General features: G+C 48.4%; 1 protein-coding gene across 2 annotated transcripts; it reads left to right on the top strand.

Moving 5' to 3' along the window:
• Window positions 1-9,094: 9,094 nt before the first annotated feature.
• Window positions 9,095-19,474, top strand: COX5A (cytochrome c oxidase subunit 5A). 2 transcript variants are annotated; one of them, XM_083630871.1, is made up of 5 exons: window positions 9,095-9,492; window positions 14,065-14,181; window positions 15,311-15,432; window positions 16,418-16,540; window positions 19,310-19,474. In XM_083630871.1, the coding sequence occupies exons 1-4, from the start codon at window positions 9,408-9,410 to the stop codon at window positions 16,529-16,531; spliced, it is 438 nt and encodes a 145-aa protein (XP_083486997.1). In that variant the 5' UTR covers window positions 9,095-9,407; the 3' UTR covers window positions 16,532-16,540; window positions 19,310-19,474. The 2 variants fall into 2 exon arrangements, with proteins under 2 accessions (XP_083486997.1, XP_083486998.1); XM_083630872.1 differs by lacking the exon at window positions 9,095-9,492 and adding an exon at window positions 10,080-10,098.
• The last annotated feature ends 222 nt before the right edge of the window (window positions 19,475-19,696 follow it).

Raw genomic sequence — 19,696 nt, 5'->3', positions numbered from 1 at the left:
TTGACTACTGGCTTTGCCCTACACTTCGTGGGTCCCACCTCATGGCTCACCACCAATGGCTACCCACAGCCCACCTTAGACAACCTGAGTAGTTCATTCCTTCCCACAATAGGTGAACACAGCCTACAATTCTGATTTGCTCATTGGCACTGATATATTCCCAGAGCAGCCTCTTGTTCAAGTCTGTAACATTTTTATGGGGAGGGTTTGAATTATAGACTAAAACTGTAAATCCAATCCATTGAAATAAACAAAAGCACCCTTTCTGGGAGCATATAATATTTCCCCCTTTACTTTATGTATCACTTTTACAGTAACAAGACATTCACAGCAATCTATTCAAAGGTACAAGTACTTGCAATAGTGCAATTGCGGGTCACTCAATTAAATTGATTGACAGTAGATCCAGGGAGGAGGAAATAAGATATTCCTCTACATAGGAGGTACTTTATTTATGGCTCTGGCTGGGATTGAACCTGGGACCTTCTGCATTCAAAGCAGATTCTCTGCTGTTGAGCTAGATCCCTTCCCTGCTGTTGAGAAAGGCTCCTGAATGAATGAAGAGGCAGCCAGGCCAGGGCACATATTCCACGCACACATGCTTCTGCAACGCATTCTGGGGCTGCATTCCAGTTAAGCCTTGAGTGGCCACCAGTGGGGGTGGGGACAGCAACCCCACACTCCCAAAGCAGCCGAGCTGGGGACAAAGCTGTCATTTGTCCAATGGGCAGCCAGTGCTTTTTCTGCGGCCTAGCAGGATCACCAACCAGTTGAGGTGCTTTCGACACACCTGGCCTGGCATCTTACTCTAAGCTGTACCCCTTCCATGCACCTTCTCAGCAGCTCTGTTGTCCTTATCCCTACATCTCTGCTTTTCAGGGTTTTACAGCCCTGCTCACAAGCTGACTGCAAAAGTCGGAAAGGATGCTGTGTGCGCAGATGGCGTCCCCTCCAGCCCCTGAACCGCAAAATCTGCACACCTCCTCCCAACTCCCTATCAGCATCCGCAGGCCGTCAGATGCATTAATTGTTTCCTAAGCTCTGAGCCAGTGGAGAGATACCAATCCTCCCAGCTCAGCCATTCTGCCCCTATCTCCCCATTCATCACCCAGCTCCCTCTTCTAATCCAGCTGCAGGCCATGGAGCCATGCAAGGAAGAATGACAGATTCTGCCATGGAAAATGTGCAGCCTTTTGGGGAAGGGAGGGCCTTGGCTGCCCACTGTCTCCCGTCTCCTGCCTTGAAGGACTCCTCCCTTTGAAACATAAGCCCTGCTGTACGGGAGAGTGGAGGGGAAGCGAGAGGGGAGGCTGGATGGGCCATGGGGTGTCCTGGGGAGGGATGAGAGAGGAGGCTTTGTTTTTGTTCTCCTTGCTATCTGCCAGCAAGCAGCAGCTCCTCCCGGCTGGAGGCAGCAGCTTATCTCCTTGCAACACAGATTGATTCATTTCACTTCTCTTGCGTCTGCATAATTGAATATTAATTGTCAGGTGTTGTTGTTATTGTCTTTCCCCCACGCTTTCCCTCCCTCCAGAACCACGCCAGGGCAGGAGGGCAAGGCCTGCAGCAAGGATAGGACAGGTGCCCCCTTACTCTGAGTGCCTTGGGACAAGAAGGCAGGCAGAGAGAAGGTGGCAGGTGAGGTTGAGGGATGGGGAGTTAATTCGCCCTCCAGGTCTGGAGACTCCAGCAGCCCATTACTCACTGGGCGTTCTCTTGCTATGGAGTAAAGGAGGGAGGCTTATTGCCAGCCCCAGCTCTGACACTGTTTGTGCAGAGTGCAAATGCTGCAAGGCATGGCGGAGACTGCCTCTTCCTGACACCGGCCTTGACCTGACAACAGGGGCAAAACTAGGCTTTATTCACCCTGATCAAAGACCCAGTTTGGCAGTGCCCCACTAATGAACATTTGCATACACACACATGCTGGGAGCCTCAATGGCTCCCCTCTGGAGGCTTGGCCCAGGGCAAAAAACATGGCTAGTCCCCCCTGCCCCGTAGCTACGGCACTGCGTGACAAGTGAGTTCTTGGCTGGTTGTACAACTCACCTCTGTACCCGAAAGTAACCTTTAAAAAGATAAAGGGTAAAGGGACCCCTGACCATTAGGTCCAGTCATGGCCGACTCTGGGCTTGCGGCACTCATCTCGCTTTATTGGCCGAGGGAGCCGACGTACAGCTTCCGGGTCATGTGGCCAGCATGACTTAGCCGCTTCTTGCGAAACCAGAGCAGCGCACAGAAACTCCGTTTACCTTCCTGCCGGAGCGAGACCTATTTATCTACTTGCACTTTGACGTGCTTTTGAACTGCTAGGTTGGCAGGAGCAGGGACCGAGCAATGGAGCTCACCCCGTTGCAGGGATTCGAACCGCCGACCTTCTGATCAGCCAGCCCTAGGCTCTGTGGTTTAAGCCACAGCACCACCCGCGTCCCTCATAAAGTATCCTTTAAGGCACCTCAAATCATGGCCCCCATATATTGGAGAATGCCTATTACAGGTGTTGAGAACCTTCTTTCCCTCTCCCACTGCCTTCCTTTCAAGATAGTCTGTTGCAGGCCATATGCCCCCGTTTCCCTGCTGGCCCCAAAATTTGCTTTTGCAATATGCCCTCACACCAATCATTGCAGCTACAACCAAGCATAAGGGATTGGGAGTGGGCGCTTTGTGCCTTACACCAGAGGATGAGGAAAGAGGGGGACTCCCTGCCTGTCATTGTCTCTGGCTTCGCAAATGCTGGCCTCCCTGCTTTTGGCCACACCCTGCCCAGTGGCCACCAGGCAGCGCTCATAGTGCTATGGCCACCCACTGTTGCTTGCTGCTACCACTAGGGACCACTGCTGGAAGTGGGGGTCACCAGTCAATCCCCCACCTTTGCCCATCCCAATTCTCAGTTCTCCAGCCTCTGCATCTGGGGTGCAAATAACCCGGTTTCCTCTTCAACGTACAGCAGAGAAGCCTCAGCACCCCACTCCTCGCTCTGGCTTTCCAGCAAACTCACACAGAGGCAGAGCTGAGCTGATTGATGGGTTTAATTTGTGGTGGTTCGTGCCACTTTGGCATGGAGGAGAGAGATGATGGATGTCTTTCTCTCCTGCATCATGGGAGGTTGTCAGAAGGCCTGTAGCCTTGGCAGAGGATGCGTCGCCTTGGCCTGGTGGAGTTTGCACTGAAAGGCTTAGCGGAAGTGACAGAGAGCAGAAAGATGGGAAGAGTGAGCTCCTGGTGTTGTGAGTCAAAGCAGGCTTGCTCAAAAGCAAACTCGTGTGTTTAAATGGGACTTGCTCCTAAGTGTGCCTGAGATCACAGCAGGAGACCCTACGAGGCAGGTGTTCTTCCTACCTTAAGTTACAGATAGGTAGCCGTGTTGGTCTGCCATAGTCAAAACAAAAAATTTTTTTTTCTTTCCAGTAGCACCTTAAAGACCAACTAAGTTAGTTCTTGGTATGAGCTTTCGTGTGCATGCACACTTGGTATCTGACGAAGTGTGCATGCACACGAAAGCTCATACCAAGAACTAACTTAGTTGGTCTTTAAGGTGCTACTGGAAAGAAAAATTTTTTTTTTGTTTTTCCTACCTTAAGTATCTCAAAGGAAAGCTCTTGAACTGGCTCTGAACAGAGGCAAGGCTGGGCATTGGCTGGGCCCTCCAGATCAGCAGAGGGCCCACATGGTGTGAAGATGAAGGCAAAGCTCATGATCCATGCCCTGTCCATCTTGGAGGCAAGCAAGGAAAGCACTCTTCCCCACCCCCAATTCCTGGAAGCAACACTGGGAATAGGACAGAGGCCATATACTGAGTCAGCTCATTAGTCCATCTAGCTCAGTAGTGCCTACACTGAATGGCAGCAGCTCCCAGGGATCTCTCCTGACAATGCCATTGGGGGCTGAAACGGGAACGTTCTGCTTGCAAAGCAGGTTCTCTGCTGCTGAGCTACTGCCTTTCCGCCAGGTGCTGGGGTGGGAACTCAGGGCCTGATCCATGTGAGCGTGAACTTAACAGCCACTAGCATTGTTCCAAAATCCCAGCAGATGCTTTGTGTGTGCCCACGCTGCCAGGCACATAAAATAAAGTGCAACAATTATGCCAACACCTCCACGTCTGTCTGCGTGTGAGTCATCAACGTAATTTCTAAGCAGTTGGGAAAAGCTTTCTGGGTTTGAGAGTGCTCAAATCGCTATTATTTTTGATGGGGGAGGCCCTAATTGAATCTACCAGCTCCACACAAACTCTTCCACATTTTGGACAAATCACCCTCTCCTTTCTAGGTATCTAGAAATGGTAGCTAAGTGGGACATCAGCAAAGATCAAGAGATCTGCTCCACTATAGTGCTGACTATGGGTGAATCTGGCTAGGTAGACTGACAGCACAATCCTCTGCATACTCAGAGGCAAGCTCTTCTAAATTCAGTGCAGCTTACTCTCAGGTATGGACGTCAGAGAATTGCAATGGAAATGGGAGTGGAAATTGCAAAGGTTTTCTTATTCGTTCCATGTCCTGCATGGAAATCAATGCAGTTGATATGGTCAGTATTTGCTGCTGCTTTCACTCTGCAAACCCTATGTAACTGATTACACTCCCCCTCCTTTTGCATTGCTTCTCCTTTCCATTGAAATAAATGGGGTGGGAATGGCCTAATGGCAATGTAATGTATGCAAACAATTGGTCAAATTATGTAAATCACGTAATTTAACTGCAGTGAGACAAATGGTGTTGTTTCAGGCAGAAGACAAACTGCAGTGGCACAGAAACAGTGCTGGACGTGACAAATACAGGGTGGCGTACAAGGCAGTGGCTTCTTACACCCCTCCTCGCAGGAAATTGTACAGCCTGGATAACTGAACAGTGCAGAGCAGAAGACGCAAATGCCCTCCTTGGCCAACTTGTCTGTTTGTTGGTCAAATTACAGTAAAGAAGTGCATAGAATAATAAAATTGTAGCGCTGGAAAGGACCCAAAGGGTCATCTATGCATTACAGTCAGTTCTATCCTGTTTTTAAAACAACCCCCCCCCACCTCCCAGCAACATTGGGGGCCCCCAGTGCACGCATGTGGTAAGGCCCGGTGGGGCCTGGCACACCCTCCTAAAGGCCCGACAAGGACTAGTAACAGCGGCAGGAGGGCCCGATGGAGCCCGCCGCAGCTATGGGAGAGCCCAACGGGGCCTGCCCAGCTGTGGAATATTGAGGGGGCCTGGCCCCCTCAGTAATTTTTTTGGGGGGGGCTTGGCCTCCCACCTCCCCCATAGATGGTGTGCCTGGATAACAAGATAGAAAAACTGCAATTAAAGCCAGCCATATTGCCACAGAGAGACATGGTAGAGAAATGCAGCAGAAAGGGCCCAACAGGGTGGTGTTAATCGTCCCCCCCCCGGGGGGGGCCTTCCAGAAATAGTGGCCAAAAGGGCCATTGGGAAAGGTGCTCCTTCTCCAATGAGCAGAACATGGGGTTCTGAGGTAGGACTTGTGTCAAAAAACCCCATTGTGCAATCATTGTGACCGGTAGGATAATTTCATTTGTGATTCATCTGGTTTGCCATAGGGAGCTGTCAATATCCACCAGCCGATGACAATAATGAATTAGCCATGGGAGTCTTCAGGGCTGCAAGCCACGACATCACCATCTCCTCTGTGTTCCCATCTGGCCATATCTCATGCCTTCCTCTGAAGGGTGTTTTTGTGTGTATAAAAAGAAACCAGTGCCATCCTCTTTCAATTTAATATTTTGCAAAATGTTTTGAATTATTATTAATTGATTTTAGATTCAGGCAATTTCAAGCTATGAAAGCAGCAGGGCTCTGGAGAAGTCAAGCCCATCACTATGTTGGCTGCAGATCAATAATTTCCTGCCTTAGAGGGTGGGAAAAGGCAGGGAGGGTTTGTTAAAACTGTGACCAGAAATAAAAGGTGTCTTAAAATAGCCTCTAGGTTCTTGCTGCACAAGGTCCTTAGGGTTTTTTATTCATTAAATTGTTGCAATGTCTGAGCTGTAGAGATTAAGCAAACTATATAAGCATTGCCAAAAAGAACATTTTCTTGCAAAGTTTTTTTTTGCCTCTAACAAGCAAATTTCATCAGCTGAAGCTTTTTGTAGCATACAAAGGCAGTGATTGGGAAATCTCAATCTGATGAACTTATGCCTGTCGTGTCACTATTTAGTTTTAAAGCCATGTGACCTCTAGGACACAATGAAAATGCTCAGGCATCATGTTTGCATGAATCAGAATTTTGGGGACAATTCCATGTGATCCTGAAGAAGACTGAACTTTCCTATATGCATAATTCAATATAGCGTTATCTGTAGGGAAGCAGCAGCAGTGGAATCTCCCTGAAGAGGGAGCACAATTTGTAATCTAAAAAAAGGGGGGGGGGAGTTGAAATACACCAAATTCTAGATACAGTGGTACCTCAGTTTACATACGCTTCAGGTTACAGACTCCGCTAACCCAGAAATAGTACTTCATGTTAAGAACTTTGCTTCAGGATGAGAACAGAAATCGTGCTCCTGCGGCGCAGCAGCAGCAGGAGGCCCCATTAGCTAAAGTGGTGCTTCAGGTTAAGAACAGTTTCAGGTTAAGTACGGACCTCCAGAACGAATTAAGTACTTAACCCGAGGTACCACTGTACCATAATCAAGAAAAATTCTGATTGTGGGGAATGTTTACATCTTTCCCAAAGGGGAGGGCGTTGTGCACATCCGAATATGGTTAAGGTGCTTAAAAATCACCCAGAAAGCTGATTTTTAAAATACAGGTAGCCTGTGAAATCCTGATTATTAGAAATGTAGTAAGCAGCAAGGTTGGCACCGTTAAGCACCTTCCAAGGCCCAAACCCAAATATGCCATAAAAAGTGACAATCCACATAGCAAGACCACAGACACAGTACAATTGGCACTTGTGACACTAGCACAACCGCAAGTCACACAGCACACACTAATCTGAAAGCTTGCACCATGTTGTGTGTGAGAGCGGTGGAGAGACCATGTTTTCCAAACAGCCCACTCTTGTGGTTTGAATCACAGGGAGATGTCATTTGCCTGCAACAGAGGTACTGGATAGAAAGAAGACTGTTAGAGCTTGCACAATACAGCAGTGTGAGTGTGGGAGGGAGTTGGTCGGCAACCGTCTCTCTCAAAAGACAATAGTGTCCCTCTACAGGTGAAGTGAAGGGAGTTATCTTTCACAAAACCTCCTAAAAAGTCCTGCAGAATCCAGCAGGTGGCAGCTGAGGAACAGTCTGTAGGCCATAATAGCTCAGCAGCAAAGCCCCAAATACTTTGAGGGGTGCAGATTCCAAGTTTGGTCCCAGCACATCCAGCTGAAAGGATTGCAGGTAGCAGGTGATGGGAAAGTCTCTGGAGATGCTGTCAGCCGGAGTGTGCAAAATGAGGACAGCCAAACTATTGGCCTGGTACAAAACAGCTCCCTGTATGTGCTGCAAGACTGTTCCCCTTTTATTCATGGTGGGTTGTAGGCTCACTGTGAAACTTTTCCTTCACTGGAGGTTTTTGAGCAGAGTTTGGATGTGCCAGGGATGCTTCAGCTGTAATTATAGGTGCCAGCTTCTTGGGGTCCTGAGCACCCACAAAATTCCACATGAAGGGGCCAGGCACCCACAAATTACGGTACCAGGACCATTCACGCTGCATGGCACCCACTGGCCCGGGCACTCAGGGCCAAGCTAGCCCTCCTGGCTGTAATTCCTGCCTTGCAGGGGGTAGCCTAGATGACCCTCGGGATCCCTTCCAACTCTACAGTTTTATGATTCTGTGCTGCCGTTCTGCCCAGGGCGAAGCGGCTGCCCATCGGAACTCACGTTGCCAGCAAACCCATGTTCGGCTAATTGGCCCTTGGCTTCCTGCCCTGATCCTTCGGAGGGCAGCTCTGCTCACTGCGGGCGTCGCGTTTCCACAACAAAGAGCAAAGCGCTCCTGCTTCAAATATGCGCAGGGGCCAGTGGCGTAGCGTGGGGGGTGCAGGGGGGGGCCGGCCGCACCGGGCGCAACATCTGGGCGTTAGGGTTAGGGGGTGCAAATCCACGGGTTAGGGGGTGCAAATCCACGGGTTAGGGGGTGCAAATCCACGGGTTAGGGGGCGCAAATTACTTGCCTTGCCCCGGGTGCTGACAACCCACGCTACGCCACTGGCAGGGGCGAAGCTCTGCCAGAGGAAAGCCCCGGTGCCGTGGGACTCCGGTTCCCGTCAGCACCAGCCTGCGTGGCCAGCGGCTGAGGGGGGTCCAGCAGCACCTTAGGGGGGCCACTGGTGCCCCATCGCTGCCGTGGGGCTTCCGCCTGACGCACCTGCACCGAAAGCAGCGGGCCGCGTTCCCGAGTAAATGCGCGAAGGGACGGGCTGCAAGGCGCCTCCCTGCAGAAAACAAGGAGCCCCCCGCTCCCCATTGCTAAGCTGCAAGAACGACAGCGGTGGCGCAAGGAAAGATCGCGCGCGCCTCGGGGCAGGGGATCCCGCGTCTCGCGCCATGCACGGGAATCACCCCCCACTACACCCCCCCAAAAAAAACTTCCGGGGAACTGTAGCTGATCGAGGGCGCTGAAGAACCTTGAGGTGGAAACTACGGTTCCCAGGGATCTTGGGGTGCGTGCGAAGGTGCCTTAAATATACAGGCAGATGCTTAATTGGCTTAGGATTTTATTTAAGTTAAGTGATGAATTAATATGTTTAATTTCATAATGTGAAGAGCTAAGGATGTTAATGTTTAAACTAAATTTTTTTAAGAACTGTGATTTAGAAAACCGTTAAAAGGACATGCAATGAAATTCAACCAAGAGGAAGCGAGGAAGTCACTTAACAATGTTAATAAGTGTAATTTTTAATAAGGCTATGATTTATGTTTGTTTGTTTGTTTATAATTTTGTGAAAACCAATAAAAACTTTTTGAATGGAATATATATACATACACACACAGGCAGATGCGCCTTCCAAGTCCATGCGCTGCGCCATCCAAACGGCATCCTTTGCTGCGGGGGTCCCGCCCTGGTCTCTCCGCCGTCCGAGCGGCTGCCCGACTCCGCCCCTCGGAGGAGGAGGAGCCCGCGGCGCCCTCTCCCCTATTGCGCGTGCGCAGCCCCGGCTCTCCTCTCTCCCTCCCGCGCCGGCGCCGTCCTTCGCGAGGGCGCGAGGAGGTTAGTCCGCCCTGCGCCGCCGTAGCCTCGGCCCCGCCCGCCTTTGCCCTCGGAGCGTCTCGCCAGCGGAGCAGCAGCGGCGCGTGGCCGTCGGAGGAAGGAAGCCAGGAGGCCGGCCAGGAGCAGAAGCCGCCGCAGAAGCAGAAGCAGCCGCCGCCGCGCCGGCCGCCCCCCCCGCCCGCCCGCCGCCCAGCCGCCCCACCGCCGCCCCCCCTTCCCTCCCGCGCGTCGCCTCACGGCCGCCGCTTCTCTGTCCCCTCAGCCATGTTGGCAGCCGCTCAGCTCCTCCTCAGCCGCCGCTGCGCCGCGCCCGTCCTCCGCGGCCTCGTCCCCCGCGCGGCCCCCGCAGGTGAGCCGCCGCCCCTCCTCCCTCCCACGCTCCCGGCCGCGCCGGAGCCGCGGCGCTCGAGGCCTGGCCGTGTCCTTGCCGTGACCCCGCTCGCCCGCGGGGAGCCGATGGGCCTCCTCGGGGCGCCGCCGCTCGCGCTCGGCCCGGTTCTGGCGGGTCCCCTGCCGCCCTCCCTCCCTCTCCCGCCGAGGGACGCTCAGGGCGCCCGCTGCTCGGCCTCGTCGCGACCCTGCCGGGGGGGGGGAGGGAGCCGGGTGACCTTGGCGCGGGAAGTGGCGGCGACGAGGAAGGTCGCGGGCCCGCCTGCTCTCCCTCGGCCGCCCCCTCTCCTGAGCTCCCCTCGGTAGGAAGGTGACGGAGGGGCCCGGGTTCAAATCCCGCGCTCGGCCGTGGATGAAGCTCTCTGGGCGTGACCTTGGGGGTCAGCCTAGCCTGCCTGGCAGGGTTGTCGGGAGGAAAGGTGGGGTGTAAATGCAACGAGGAAATGATTTTGAAGGGAGGAAGGGGATCAGAGACGGAAGAAGATCTCTGCCCGGTTACGCAGGCGGGATAATGTGCTTTGGAGTATTCCTAAGAAAGGAGAGTTTCCCCGTCTCTTCGGGATGGGTATTTGTGCTCCCTTTGGTTCTGATCTGCAGGGCATTTCCTCATTTTCTGCTCTTCCTGGTTTCACTTTGTCGCTCTGCTTCCATTTCATGGAATAGGTTGCTTCCCTTAAGGACCAACTCTTAATTTCTAGGTGCACATCCTTTAAGGCTCCCCTCCTGCCCGAAAATGGGCTCATATGCTGATATGCTGTCAGTCCAGGCTTGAAAACAGTTGCAGTCAGAGCCGTACGTGTTCTTAGCTTGTCCAAAGAAATGAACAGTTTACTGGGTGACCTTGAGCCCACCAGTCTCTCCCCAGCTTCCCTGCCTCACAGGTTCACTGTGAGGATGTGAAGGAGTAGATCATGGGTAGGCAAACTAAGGCCCGGGGGCTGAATCCGTCCCAATTGCTTTCTAAATCCGGCCTGTGGACGGTCCGGGAATCAGTGTGTTTTTACATGAGTAGAATGTGTCTTTTTATTAAAAATGCATCTCTGGGTTAATTGTGGGGCATAGGAATTGGTTCATTTTCCATCCCCCAAAATATAGTTCGGCCCCCCACAAGGTCTGAGGGACAGTGGACCGGCCCCCTGCTGAAAAAGTTTTCTGACCCTTGGAGTAGATGATCCTGTTTGAATGCTACCCTGAGTTCCTTGAACTATGTGATAGGGAGGAACTATGTGATAACCTGTTTGTATTCCATTCCCATTTAAGAAGGACAGTTAAGGCCATGATCTGCTTTAGGGTGCTTCCAGACAGTCAGTATTTTGAAGGAGGGATTCAGGCACATACTGGAACTTTAGGTTTGAACAATTAAAATGGAGTTATTGCCCTGATGCAACAAATTCATGTTAAAAAGAAGGGTGTTTTTTTGCAGTTTGGAATGTGGCAGGGCAATGAATTGAAAACTGGGATGAATGAATGGGAAGGTGTATGAACACAGCACAAGCATATCAGAATGAATATTTATTGTTGTATATCAACCCCAGAAACAAGTCAGAATGACGGCTCAGTATAGACTGACATAGACTAATCGCTGAGTAATCTTTGTGCAAGCCAATCAAGATGGGTATTTAGTAAGTGGGTCAAATGGAGGAGCCCTAAGATAGGGACATCTGGAAAAAATACTCTGCCTTATGAACTCACTTATGCATGGCTTTGTTGACTTGTTCCAAACCAGGATCTTTTCAAGTCAGTGTAGTCCCAATTTACATGTGAGTTGGCTCTATACAATAGCTTGATTGTGAAAGTAGTATCTAAATTAATTCCCAGCAGGCAAATTGGCTCAATAAAACTTCACTGACATTGAGGCAGTGCATTGGAGAACAGTGTTGATGCAGTCGTCAAATTGGTGTCTATTCTAGGTGAAGGCTCCTGGATACTTAACAAGTGTTGTACGGCCTTTGTGTCTTGTACTTATCCCCCAAGATGGCAGGTGAAGGTACTGGAAACTAAGAATACCATTGATGCTAAGGACTCCAGCAAATTTTGCATTCATTTAACAGATACGATTTACCACAAAATCTGAGGACGTTGAAATACTGACGGTACTGAAAATTGTCTTTGACCACCAACATTGCAACAAAGCATGTTTTACTATAGAGCAGCTGTTCTGAGATGGAGGCTTATTAGCCGAAGAATAGAAAAATCAAGAGTGAAATGGATAATTTTCAGCTGAAATGCTAGCATCTCATTTCTTTGGGTAGTTTTAACACCTGGCATTTTAAAATTCCAAGCCCGTCTAGTTTCTTCTGTGGATTGTGCAACAGCAAGACAATGTCCAGAATGAAAGCAGTTTTTTACTCTTGTTTGAGTTCATTGTACTGCTGAATTGGACTAAACGAAGTGAATTTTTGAATTAGATATTATTTATGCAGCAGCAGTAAATGGCACCTTAAATCTAGGTTATGGTCGCTACAACAGAATGTCTATTTCCTGGGGGGGGCGTGGGGAGGTTGGACTAGATGACTCTATGGGTCCCTTCCAATACTACAATTCTAATATTCTATGATTGCAGCTACATTGCTTTACTTGCTCTTACAACAGTGCACTTGTCCCAGTATGCAAGAAGGAGAAACATACACTATGGAAATGGTTTTTACTATGGACTAAGGGAGAGGTTTTTAGACTGTGGTCGCCAACCAGGTGCCCAGATATCTCCACATAGTCACAATTAGACCCACAACAGTAGCAAAATGCCTCTGGCTAATTTCTAACACTGACAGTGATCCTGCAGGATGTGTTAAGTAGAATATGAACTGCTACTCTGGTGACAGACTTTAGAACCCTTAGATATATCTGCTTCAAATCTTTGCCAGAGATAATTGAACTTTGGAACTTGCTGCCTCCAGGTACTTATATCACACACACACACACACACACACACTCCTTATGAAGTGACTCCAGACATGTCTATTTTTTCAAGCCTGTTCTATTTAAGTGAGCTTTTAATCTTCTCCATTATCTTCACTTTCTCTTGTATGTCTGTCCCCCCCCCCCCAGTTTATAAACTTGAAGGCAAGGTTTTGATCTTAGTTCTGTATACTGTACTGTTCAGAACACTGACTTATTTTAGATAGTACAGTGGTGCCTCGCAGGACGAAATTAATTCGTTCCGCAAGTTTTTTCTTCTTACGAGTTTTTCGTCTTGCGAAGCACGGTTTCCCATAGGAATGCATTGAAAATCAATTAATGCGTTCCTATGGAGACCGCCTTCAGACCAGGTCCGGGGACAGTCTGTCCCCGGACCTCTTCTGAAGGCTGGCGGGGGGAGAAGGACTTTTCTCCCCACTAACAGCCTTCAGAACAGCCTTCTGAATGTTGGCGGTGGGGAGGAAAACCTTCCTCCCACCGCAAGTCTTCAGGACAGGTCCGGGAACAGAGGAGAAGCGCTGCGCGCCTTCTCCTCTGTTCCCGGACCTGTCCTGAAGGCTTGCGGTGGGAGGAGGGCTTTTCTCCCCACCGCCAACATTCAGAATGCTGTTCTGAATGTTGGCGGTGGGGAGGAAAAACCCTCCTCCCACCGCAAGCCCCGGGAACAGAGGAGAAGCACTGCGCGCCTTCTCCTCTGTTCCCGGACCTCCCACCGCAAGCCTTCAGGACAGGTCCGGGAACAGAGGAGAAGGCGCGCTGCGCTTCCCCGCTGTCCCCGGAGATTTCCCTATGGGCTTTCGTCTTGCGAAGCAAGCCCATAGGGAAATTCGTCTTGCAAAGCCGCTAAAAATCGGAAAACCCTTTCGTCTTGCGGGTTTTTCATTTAGCGAGGCATTCGTCTTGCGGGGCACCACTGTATTGAAGTGTGATTTTAATTATTATCAGTATTAACTATCCTTCTGGCATACATTCTTAAGCATTCAGGGACTTCGTGTTTTCCCCTGAAAGCACCAGACTAGCTATCTCAACAATGTAAATAAGCCCAAAGGTGACTTGCTAGCAAAAAAATATTAATCTAAAGCTGGGAGGGATACCTGTAATGTGTGCGTTAAAAAGTTATGATAATTTACAAAATAGGAATTGGATTGCTGGAAAGCTTATTCTGATGGGATGGTAATTAGATTTTTTAGGTGACTTAACTTGCCATGAATGCTGAAGATATGTTGCTCCAGCAATGCAAATCAATACTCTGCTGTAGTTTTTCTACCCTTCGCCTGCTGCCTCCTGCCCCTCTCTCCCTCTTCAGGCAGGAAATGGGGAAATTCATACAGCAACCCTTGTGCACAGCTGGGCAAACCTTTTAAAGTGGTGTAGTTTAGTGCATGTTTCTCTTTACTGGGGAGGGAGGGGTGATGACATAGTGCTTCAGTAGAAACTCTGGCAGCTACAGTCTGGAAGTGATGTGGGGATGGTTGCTGCTGACCAAAGCAGAGAGCTGCATTCCTGGGATTTCATGTGTACACTGACTTCCTATGTGTACCTGCTGTGTTGCAGCTTTACCTTGAGCTCTTTAATATCTTCCTCTTCTTCCTACTTCCTGTTTTTGTCACAGCTGTATTGCCTGTGCGCTGCTATTCTCATGGGTCACATGAGTCAGATGAAGAGTTTGATGCTCGCTGGGTGACGTACTTTAATAAACCGGATATCGATGCCTGGGAGCTAAGGAAAGGTAAGGCTGAGGGAGAGTAGTATTGAAGAGCTTGAGAAACCCTCCTTTGCTGTGTGCTGCTGCGGCTGCAGCTGAATGGAGGCATTTCTGCAAGCTGGTTGTGGTAGCTTGCATGGAGCAGTCAGTCCATTTTTCTTCAGTCCCTGCCCAACATTCCACCAGCCTTAATGGAACTGTTCCAGAGAATAGAATCATAGAATTGTAGAGTTGGAAGAGACCCTGAGGGTCATCTAGTCCAACCCTCTGCAGTGCAGGGATCTCAGCTAAAACATACGTGACAGATGGCCATCCAACCTCTGCTTTTAAGATTGTACCTCTGGTATTTTAATAGCTGTATGAGTAGTAAAAAATGGTCATTTATCATAACTTGCTAAAATTGAAACGGATTCAATGTTTCCGTCAGTCCCTTGATGTTTCAGCCATGCCTCACCTTTTTAAGGCATATCTTTTCTTAGGGAAAGAGAGCTAAGACTGACTTTGGCTGTACATAAGAGGACAATGATATTAGGGCTCTGAACGAGCACTAAACTGATAAAATCCCTTTGACTGTTGAATGCCTTACAACATTCTATTTAAGGTAAGAGGAAGTGTACAGTTTTTATTGTGCTGATGGTTGTCAAGACAAAATGGCACTTTTTATTGGGTGACTCTTCTTTGCTACAGAGGCTGAACAGCAATTGATAGTTTATTAAAGTAACCTTTTGGAAAACTCGTCAAAGTATAAGCAGGGAGCATAAAAGCCACAAACATTCAGAATCTTGAAGTTGTGTTTAACTTTTCAAGTTTAAAGTCCACAATAAATGGAGCTTTGCTGTGGAAATTGGGATCTGTTGTTGGATGGGATGCAAAAAAATAGAATTGAAGTTTTGGCACTGAAATGGCAAATTACAGATTTGATCTCAGATTTTGTATGTGGAATGTAAGCAACATTTCATGTTAGCTCTACAAATTTTGTGTACTGTGGCAATATCAAATATCAGAAGTCACTTGCAGGAAATTTGGTATTAATAATATGTTCTGGCATATTTAGATATAATCAGAAATGTTAGGAAGAGAAATTGAGCCTGTGTGACACACTCCTGAACTTGTAAGAACAACAGAATATTCTCATTCTTGTTCATTCCCACAGGCATGAACACACTGGTTGGTTATGACCTGGTTCCAGAACCAAAAATCATTGATGCTGCTTTGAGGGCATGCCGACGACTAAATGACTTTGCTAGCGCAGTCCGTATCTTAGAAGTTGTAAAGGTCAGTGAAAGACACATGAGTCTGAGCAGCCAACACCCTGCTTCTCCATTTGCCTCTGTGTTTATAGTGCGTATATTGTGGAGTTCCGGCTTGCTGATGATCCGTAAAGAGCCTTTGCACCCTGTGTAGAGATTTGTTTGACTAGCCTTGAGAGCCTACCAAATCTTTCTAGCCAGCATTGTCTACTTTAATGGTCATTGGCTCTCCACAGCCTGTGACATAGGTCCTTCTAACCCTGTTAACCTTGATCTTTTTGACAGGATATGTGCGGCTGAGAGTGGAACTTTCTGTACAAAATACATGTGCCCCTGCCCATTTCCCCAAAAAAGTTTACCAGGCTACTTATAATGGAAGCCTATGCATGTAAAAAGAAAGCCCCACTGAGTTCAGTGGGATTTGCTTTCAGGCGAGTATAGATTTGTAGCCTCATATAGCGTCTAAACCACAGAGCCTAGGGCTTGCCAATCAGAAGGTCGGCAGTTCGAATCCCTGCGACGGGGTGAGCTCCCGTTGCTTGGTCCCTGCTCCTGCCAACCTAGCAGTTCAAAAGCACGTCAAAGTGCAAGTAGATAAATAGGTACTGCTCCGGTAGAAAGGTAAACGTCTTTTCCGTGTGCTGCTCTGGTTTCGCCAGAAGCGGCTTAGTCATGCTGGCCACATGACCCAGAAGCTGTCTGCAGACAAACACCAGCTCCCTCGCTTGGCCAGTAAAGCGAGATGAGCACCACAACCCCAGAGTTGTACGCGAATGTCCTTAACAGTCAGGGGTCCCTTTACCTTTACCTTATAGCCACTTTCACCTCTAAAAGCTGGATTTTGAAGCAGTAAGTTGTTGCTTAACTCTTGGTGAAATGCTTTTCTCTTGTGTGTATTTTTTTTATAAAAAAACACCTTAAGACTATTAAAGAATTAACCCTATTGGCCTTGGATATGAATCTGTCTTGGTTTTGTTAACTTTAAATTCATTTTGTGTTCTTTCAATTAGGACAAAGCAGGGCCTCACAAGGAAATATACCCATATGTTATCCAGGAACTTAGACCAACATTGAATGAGTTGGGAATCTCAACTCCAGAGGAACTTGGCCTGGACAAAGTGTAAACATTATTGGTAAGAGAACAAATCTTCAGTCCTTTGCGGAATATTTAAATCATCCATCTTCTTTACCAGGCTCCTGGACAGTAGCATGAGGGTTCCCAGGAGATCTCATGGGGCCATCTGAGATATTGCAAGCTCTCAAGAGGTGGGAGCAGTTCCAGGGGTTGTTCTGACTGTGTGTGATTTTGCTTTTATGTGCAACTCCCAGAAACATAACCCTTGTGCAAGTTGCAATTGCCCTGCACGCCAGATAGAGTTTGAGCTATCTTGAGTAGAGCACCAAGGCTTCGTTTTCTAGGTTTGCCTGAGGAAAGGCAGAAAAAAGACTTGAAAATTCCCTGCATTCACCTAGCCCCACCCTCTTTTCTGGTGGGCCATTCTTGGTGTACTTGAAATGTAGTTCTTATACTTAAGTGATTAAAAAAGACTGGAGAAAAGTACAGTGAACACTTCTCATTCATCAATGTCAGGCTCCTTATTTCAAATCTGACTCAAATACAGCCATATAATATTGGTGCTTGCTTAGTTGTCTGCATCAAATAATTTCACTCCTGGCAACCAGGAGTGTTTCTCCTGCTGTCATATGTGCTGAACTTACAGTGGGGGTCAAGCACTCAGCCTAAGCTTAGCAACTGCTGTTCTGTTAATGGAGCAGCATTGGAGACTATGCAAACACGTCACCCTTAAATAGGACAGTGCTATGGAAGTTGGATGTTTAGTGGCAATACATGCAATGCTCTGCTAGCTTTAAGCTGTCACTCATTTAATGTACACCCTGCTAGGTGTAGTGGCACCAGGGAGGAGAGAATGAACAGCATTTAATAGCAAGCCTGCACAAACCTGAATTGACTTTAGCAATAAAATGTGTTCTCATAAGTATTCATCTGGGGCAAGTGGCCTTTGCAGGGAGAAAGGCTTTTTTTCCAGTGAGAAGAATCTGAGCTGTTACTCTAATGTTGCATTGGTTATAGTGAATTGGGGTCCTCATTTGCAGCCACATAGCCACAATCTACTGCTTGGGCACCATATGCTTTGTGTTCTGTGTAAACACTAGAACCCTACAGACTTTGAATGAAGAGATGCAACTGTGTATGCAGTTAGAAATGTTTTACTGGTTCCCATGCTTCCTTGCCCAAGCAACAGAAGGTGGCTTTCAATCGACCAGTGACATAGGGCAGGAAGCACATCCACGCCCCCATCCTGGCCCCAGTTCTGCTGGGTGCCCTTCTTGGTCCTTGCTCTCTGTGGCCAGTGGCCGCTGCCACACATACTAACTCCTTGCAGGCAGGCAAGGAGGCTTGGGACAGCCGCCCCAAGAGATTTCCAGGCTGAGTTTCTTCTCCCCACACACCGTCCTTATTAAAGTGGGGTGCTCCCCACTTTATGCAATTTCACTTATATGTGTGGGGACCCAGACTGTACCGTATTTTTCACTCTATAGGACACACTTTTCCCCCTCCAAAAATGAAGGGGAAATGTGTGTGCATCCTATGGGGTGAATGCAGGCTTTCGCTGAAGCCTGGAGAGCGAGAGGGGTCGGTGCGCACCGACCCCTCTCACTCTCCAGGCTTCAGGAAGCTATCCACAAGCCTTGGGAGCCCGCGGGGGTTCCTGCCGGGCTCCCACGGCTTGCGGAGAGCTGCCTCTATCCCGAAGCCTGGGCGTGCTGAGCAGTCGAGCCCGGGCTTCGGGCAGCTCTGCGCAAGCCGTGGGAGGGCTCCCACGGCTTGCGGAGAGCAGCCTGTTCTGGGGGCTGGGGTCGGGGGAAGCTCGGGCTGGGGGGGAAATAAATTCCCCCCCCCTTTATTTCCCCCCCAAAAAACTAGGTGCGCCCTATGGGCCGGTGCGCCCTGTGGGGCGAAAAATATGGTAATCCTTGTGTACATGTGTGAGGGGGGGGGGGTAAAGCCTGTATTCTGGGGCCGACTTATCAATTTTATTTATTTATTTATTTATTTCATACACCACAAAATGTACTTCCCCCCTTTTTTATAAAAATGACCAGAGTGACTAAGAACAGTACAGTCCTGAATAAAAGAAATAGGAACAAGATAGCCATTGTACAATAAGATAACATAAGAGCAGATTAAGAACGGCAGTAAATCAAAACACAATTATTTTACAAATACAGATTAAGACACAAAGGCTTGTGTCCAGTACTGTGTGCACGGAGTCCCACTTGTGAAACAGGTTGTTGCTCTCCTCTCCCTGTGTGCCATCCACACCTGCTCTATAGGGGTTCTCCAACCCTTTGGAGCAGATTCTGAGGTTGCAGGGAGAGGGGGGCTGTGTGGTGTGTTGTACAGGCAGAAGTCTGCAGTGCTAATGGAACAGTAGCGTTGGATGCAACCCAAAGCAGTAGAGAGAACGACTATGCAAAATCAGCCCAGTTTGCCAGATACCTGCTAAAATAGAAAGAATATAGGGCAAATATGTTAAGCAAATGTTGTTGAAAGAAATTTTTTGAAGGGCTGCTGGGATATATGGTGTGTGTGTGTGTGTGTGTGTGTGTGTGTGTGTGTGTGTAATTCTTTAGACTGCATTATATATATTTGGAGATATGAGGAAAACACAAAGGTCACAAGGCTGTGGTAGAAAAATAGTCTTTTTACACCACTGGGCAGCAAGCTGTTAATCTGCAGCTGCTTGGTCAGATTATGTTCCCCCAACTATCCATTTTTTCCTCTTTCAGAAGCTTTCTGGTGGTGGTGGGGAGGCAGAAAGAGCTTGAAAAGGCTGTAGAAATGTATGAACTAATCCATGATATCTGTTCTCTTCCAGATGAGCTTCCTGTGGGGTTATTGTTAATGCTATTTGATTGTACAACAATTGCCTGGAATCAGACATTAAAATATTACTTATTTGAAATTACTACTTCCTTTTATTGAGTCCTGGAGTATGTGTTGTGAAGCTGGACCTAATAAAGGGGAACTGGTTTGAACTGAGTGTTCTTTGTAGCCTGTGTTATTATATACTAGAAAAGAAAATCTTATTTCCCATAATAAAAGTGAATAAACATGGGGTACAGAACTTAATCCTCAATTTCACAACCTGACAATGGGATTCTCAAACTTCATTTATTGGTGGCAATGACATTCAAATTTTTATTGCTTGTGTGTGGATCCCTATAAAGGACATTGAAGGAGGTTATCATTACATGTTTTTGTT

The sequence above is a fragment of the Podarcis filfolensis genome (genome assembly GCF_964270895.1).
Source record: "Podarcis filfolensis genome assembly, chromosome: 9".
NCBI classification, from domain to species: domain Eukaryota; kingdom Metazoa; phylum Chordata; class Lepidosauria; order Squamata; family Lacertidae; genus Podarcis; species Podarcis filfolensis.
This window is presented reverse-complemented; position numbering and strand designations above follow the sequence as displayed.

What these genes read in the sequence shown, in the direction of transcription:
- COX5A (XM_083630871.1), top strand. Translation starts at nt 9,408, where the DNA reads ATGTTGGCAGCCGCTCAGCTCCTCCTCAGCCGCCGCTGCGCCGCGCCC. An exon ending in CCCCCGCGCGGCCCCCGCAG is followed by an intron (nt 9,493 to 14,064) that starts GTGAGCCGCCGC and finishes TTTTTGTCACAG; the next exon opens with CTGTATTGCCTGTGCGCTGC. An exon ending in TGCCTGGGAGCTAAGGAAAG is followed by an intron (nt 14,182 to 15,310) that starts GTAAGGCTGAGG and finishes TCATTCCCACAG; the next exon opens with GCATGAACACACTGGTTGGT.